General features: G+C 30.3%; 1 protein-coding gene across 3 annotated transcripts in view; it reads right to left on the bottom strand.

Annotated features, from left to right (window-relative positions):
- Positions 1–3,805: 3,805 nt before the first annotated feature.
- Positions 3,806–6,173, bottom strand: part of Amph (Amphiphysin) — a 110,884-nt gene continuing 108,516 nt past the window's right edge. For all 3 annotated transcript variants that reach the window (XM_074182663.1, XM_023168486.2, XM_074182662.1), the window contains 2 exons: positions 5,107–5,249; positions 3,806–4,986 (listed from right to left, as the gene is read on the bottom strand). In XM_074182663.1, coding sequence (XP_074038764.1) covers positions 4,909–4,986; positions 5,107–5,249 — 221 coding nt within the window. In that variant the 3' untranslated portion in view covers positions 3,806–4,908. The remainder of the gene's footprint in view (positions 4,987–5,106; positions 5,250–6,173) is intronic.

Below are 6,173 nucleotides of genomic sequence, written 5' to 3'. Positions count from 1 at the left end.
AGAATCATCTTAAAATGTAATAGATACACTCCCATTCAATGCATGAGGAGTGCCCTCAAGTGGTATGACGTGGCAGATAGACTGTATTACTCAAGTATGATAATTATCTATAAAATAACCAGAAATTCATTACCAAAATATTTTGATTCCTTCATTAACTACAATAATCAAATTCATGACTACAACACAAGAACCACCAATCAATTCCACATTTCCAGGACAAGAACAAAGCAATCTATGAAATCGTTGTTTTTCAAAGGATTGAACGATTTCAACCAATTACCATACCACATTAAAGATTCTGTTACTTTAAATTCATTCAAGGCTCAGTTGAAAATATATATTATATCACATACTCTATGAATTTTCGGAATTTTTTTAATTGTTATGTTTCACATCATCGAATTGTTTTATTGGTTCGAGCTTTTATGTGTTCTGTATACATTGTGTTACATCGTGTTACATTGTGATATGTTAAATATTTCATTACCTACCCACTCGAATAATTGTTTTTATGCCCTAGTATAATTGTGATATGGAACTAACTATTCTGAATACTCCTGATTTGTTCTGTGTTATGGGACAATATTCTCAGGAACACATTCTATTTCTAGCTTTCAGCTACTTGTATTTATATATTATTTGAACGTATTTTATTGTTAAAAGAATTTTTATACTATTTTAATATTTTTTATAAACCATTTTTACCTTTTTGGACTTGTATTTATATAAGGATTTCCTATTTTCAAATAAATAAATGAATAACATGTTGAGCTCAGAGGAAATAGAATGCAACATTATGAGGCCACTTTTTTCACTATGAAAACACAGACTTTTGTTATTTATTTTCATCCCAAGAATGTTGTAAATACGTTTGTCAAATACTTTCAATATTTTGAATGGCATTCTTGTAAATTGAAGACCAAAACAGGTTGCATATTAGATAAGATCTGAGCTAGATGTAATATATAATAAAACTCTGCTCCCAAACACCAGAACTGCAACACTTTTCTCGACTCGCGTATCATTAACCAAGTTGGCGTCTTCAGGAGACGTCAAAGAAGGGGTTGTAGTTATGTTGTTTGGGGTCAGTGCTTGTGTACTGCACAGTTATGAACGGTGATCTGTTTGCTCTGCAGGACCTCACTAGCTGGTCCATGGTAAGAGGTAGTTCCTGATTATTGCAAGGAAAGTACACTGATTCATTAACGATTTCCCCATGTCCTTCCTCAGCAGCCTTCTTCAGTTCAACCATCGTCAGGTCCATGGTACAAAGGTTATTCAAAGGTGTATGTTTAACCTCTTTTCTCAAAATGTATGTTCTTGAGGTCTCAGGCTCTTTTGTAAATAAACTCCATCCGGATCTCTCCCAATGCCATGATCTTTATCTTGTAGACCCAGGGTTCTTATATGAGAGCAATATCAAACTTTCCCATAACCTTTGTCTTATTGCGAATCAGGGTAGAGAAAACTCATAAATGCCAACAATGAATAAGCTTTGTTCTTTAAGGAACTTTTTATCAACGCCATCTACATATCAGTAGAATTGGTAATCATTGCGAAAAAATATAATATTGTTGATACTATCTGGCGATGCGCCATCACGGTTGTGAATTAAAATAAAGATGTATAGAAACCCTGGTGTTTAGACCCATTCCGATTTGTTTTGTCAAAACATCTCGACGCCAGAAATGAGATTGACCCAACTTTATACACATGTTGATAGATGATGCAAGAATTGAAATCTGACTTACGTATTTTGTTGAGATCTTTAATTTATGTCCCATAATGTAAAAAAAATTGTCTAAGTCTTTAACAAAGTGTAAACTACATTGAGAGTTGAGTTACTTGTGTTGTGCTCAGCACCTCTGTGAATGAAATGCTGAAATTTGTTGGATCTCTTTATTATTTCTTTATAAAAAATGCCCTAGTAGTCTAAGATCCGAACCTAAATCGACCTTCACCGAGCTTCTAATAGAATGAAATATATTTTATAATGAATTTAGTATATTAGAAAATATGTTGAAAATGGGTTTGCTAAAAAAATCCTGGACAGACTATTTTTAATTATGAAAAATGATTTTTAATTAAATTTTGAAACATCAAGATAATAAGAAATTTTTTTTCCTTACTTGAAGTATAAAACGTATAGAATGTGCAGCCGTTGGATTGTCTATTATTTACCTGGGCGAACTACTTTATACAGGTATATCGATGTCAGTTACTTTCACTGATTAGATAATAAAAAAAAAATTGTATCATCATAAGCGCTATTTCATTGCGAACACGTTGATATAGGGTTGTCTCCAGAAAATTTGGTCCTATTAGGGGTTTGCGAACTTTAAAGATTTGAATTTCAATGCGCGTGGAAATGTGTGACAGAGGGATCCGAGGTAAGTATACTGTGTAATAATAAAGGACCCAACATCGTAGTCGCCTCGAATGACATATAGATGATTTTTTAAAACCAACAGGTTTCATCGGAGTTCAAACTTCTTTGAAAATCCAGGACATCGTCGAAATGGAAGAGAAGGAGGAAGAATCTAATGAATCAGAAGAATTCGAGTGCGACAATGATACTTCTGATGAATCAGATATAGAATAAAGAATATTTATTTTTCATTAATGTAATTTTTGTATTCATGATGTTTTGTAATAAATTTTTTTAAACTCGATACAAGATATTCAGTCTATCTTTTTTACTATTTTTTAATTCGAATTTTCGGCTGTCCAGTCTGTTCCTCTTGAATTTTTTCCAGAAAGAGTTCAAAAATTCCAAAGTTAGTCATTCATTTTTTTATTATTCACGTTATCATATTTTGAGATTACAAACACTTGTCTATTTTAGATATATTATTACGGTTATAAGTATATATATATATATATATATATATATATATATATATATATATATATATATATATATATCTGTTTTTCCGTTAATCAGCTGTCGCCCCCATACGAACGACAACTCTCAGAAGTTGAGAAACTTGTGCCAGCTAAGGACTAACGAGGTCTTACCTTTTAACGTGTGATTCCTAACATATATATATATATATATATATATATATATATATATATATATATATATATATATATATATATATATATATTTAATTAATGCTAGATTGTTCTATATTTTAGTACTATATTGCATATATTTTTGATTATTATGTAATTATTTATTATCTAATCAGTGAAAGTAACTGGCATCGATATACCTGTATATACCTGACAAACCAGTAGTTTCATTCTATTATCAGCTCGGTGAAGGTCGATTTAGGTTCGGATCTTCTACTATAGGTTGAAAGTTTTTAACAAAATATTCTACATGCGAAAAGGTTCCAAGTGATTACATCAGGGATATTCTATGCATCTCAATTAGAATAAATGATGATTAGAATATATAAAGTAGTACTTTCTTTCGTATAGCATAAACTGCTGGCATTTCCATTATTCATCATAGCAAAAAAGTATTTTTTTCTTATAATATAATTGGCCGATACTTGACGAAAACCCATAACATACATATTCAGAAATAAGTGTTTTGCTATACAATGGCTTCTTCGGGTGTGTCTTTCTGTTTTTGTAATTCATTTCAGTTTTTCTACGAGAAATAGATATCACTATAATTTATCCAGTTTCTGAAACTCCAGTCCTAATTTATTTTAATAAAGATATGTAATTCTCAAAGAAAACGATTTTGTTTTGTTTCTAGTTTATAACGATTCACTATTTTATAATAATCTGAAATTTAATTCACATTTTGAATTTTGAAGTGGGGTCTAAAAATGAAAAAATCGAATGAAGTATTTATACTTTATTTCATAATTAATCAAACATACACTACATAATAAGTTAATAAAATATTACAACATAATTAAAGAGAATAAAAATAAGTTAAAATCTATCGCACAATATCAGAATACATATAATAACATTCCTTAGCCAGTTTACAATTCGAGTGCCACCATAGAATGTTGATCTTGATCTTCCCATTAATTTAATACTTTCTGAATGCGACAATAAAAAATAGAATTGGTATTGCTACTTCATTATATGTAAAATATGCTGCAGAAATCTTAAAAGTGAAATCCACAATACTATGGGAGCACCCCAACTTCAAATATCAGTGACAGAACGTATTTCCAACAGATAATAGGTAAAAATTTTGAAATTGTCACGATATGAAAATTATATTTGCTAAAGTCAATTCTGCCACTAATCAAAATAACAAGAATCAGATAAGGCACGGTATTATGAACAATTTCCGGAAAAAAATGGGAATGATCTCCTGATGAAGATCTTCATCATATCTTTGACTAGATTCAGCTTACTATGCGACATTCAAATTTATTTGAGCAAATTTCAAGCAAGTCAAAAGATAGACGATTTCAAATATGTTCAGCGTGCTCTAAATATGATACAAGAAAAACAGTCATTGTTACATGATTTTGAAAACTATATAATATTTCTTTTAATATTCAATAGTTGGATATTGAACGAATGTAGTAATTTTAATAATGGAAGACCGAGTGTTTTCAATAATAAGAAACATACTGGGTTAGCTACAAAGCCAGAAAAATATCAATTACAAAAAATAGGGGTCTAAAATTTCACACCTCAATTTTTATCCAACAAAAAAATTCAAGCATTCATAGAATTTTTACTGAGTATTTAAACAGTTATAGATTCTATAAAGAGATAACAATGAATCAAAAAACAACAATTAATTAATTAGGTATTCGATGTTAAAATAAAAATCCAACATTAAAAAAAAAACTATAAAAAATATATGAATTAAGGCACTTGTTCATTATACACAGCGTGTGAAAAATAACACGCCAAATATCCGATATTCAAATAATTATAATAGAATTACTCTCAGGGATTTTTTGATTATACACCTTAAAGGGGCCTGGTGAAATTTGCAGGAAACATCCCCTTGTCGCCATTTTCTTTCATGCCCATGAGCCATCCCTCTTCCTAAAAAAAAAAAACAATGTCATCTCCATTTTCGTCAGTTTAAAATAACAAAATATCGAAATATTTAGAAAACTGTTTGGAAAACAAAAACTAATTAACCTGTTCCAACTTTTTACAAACCTGTTCTTCTGGATCATCATATTCTATAACAGAAATGATTTCGCCAACATCAAATGACAGTTCATCAACATCTTCTCTCGTGTACTTGTAAGTAGATTTAACTCTATAGAGAACTCCAGGTGGCAGATTCTCGGTGCTTGCACCTGAAATATATTCAGATTTGTGAAACTTATATGGCCAATTTTTGAAATTACATAAGAAGTGTACTAAATATGGCGAAGTTTTCATTGTTCCGAGGATATAATATTGCTTGAGCAAAATTTCTCTAAAATTTCATCAATAAGTCACTTGAAATAATGAGATGCATGCACAATGTAGTGTAAATAGGTGTAAGTTCATCTTTACTGCTTTTGATTTGATGTATTATGACTATGATTTCACTTTCATTACTTATAAATCAATAATCTATCTTGATTTGAACTCAAATAAATCAAACTAGCAAGTATACATTTGCAGTTTGATATACTATGGGCCAACCTGCCTAGAACATGGAATCTGTTTTATAAGGGCTGAATTTTTGGAATTTTTAGTAGAATTCTTCAATTGAAAAAGACATTTATAACATATATAACATTTCATTCCCAATTGTATTATCCAGTTTCCATTTTTAAATGTAGTGATATGTAAGATATGTGAAATGGATTTATATAATTGCTATATCAAAGGAAGATTGCCTTTTATCCTTTTGAATGTAGCCAAAATACATAAACCTCTTAGTACTGTGTGAGAACAGTTGATATTAGCTTGATATGTAGATGATGTATCTGCGATTTTCGACACAAAGAAATCTAAGGAAGGTAGAGGACATCGCCGCAACTCTTGACAAAAGATCCTCGAATTTTAAGTTAACATATGGAATTGAAAACAACAAGGAGTAACCATTCTTGGATGTCTTAGTGAATAGAAGTAATCAGGGTCTGGAATTTCACATTTATAAGAAGAATACCAGTACTTTTTGAAATATATTTCTGATAGCTCACACCATTGTCCACAACACTAAACTGCAGGACTAAACTTTCTGGTATATAGACTTGTTACATTCTTCTCGACTGAAGAAAGTTGGGAAT

Source organism: Leptinotarsa decemlineata, unplaced genomic scaffold (genome assembly GCF_025532065.1).
Source record: "Leptinotarsa decemlineata unplaced genomic scaffold, Ldec_3_MD MMD2_tig00026328_RagTag_RagTag, whole genome shotgun sequence".
NCBI lineage: Eukaryota > Metazoa > Arthropoda > Insecta > Coleoptera > Chrysomelidae > Leptinotarsa > Leptinotarsa decemlineata.
Note: the sequence above shows the minus strand (reverse complement) of the source record. Positions and strands in the feature narration are given on the sequence as shown.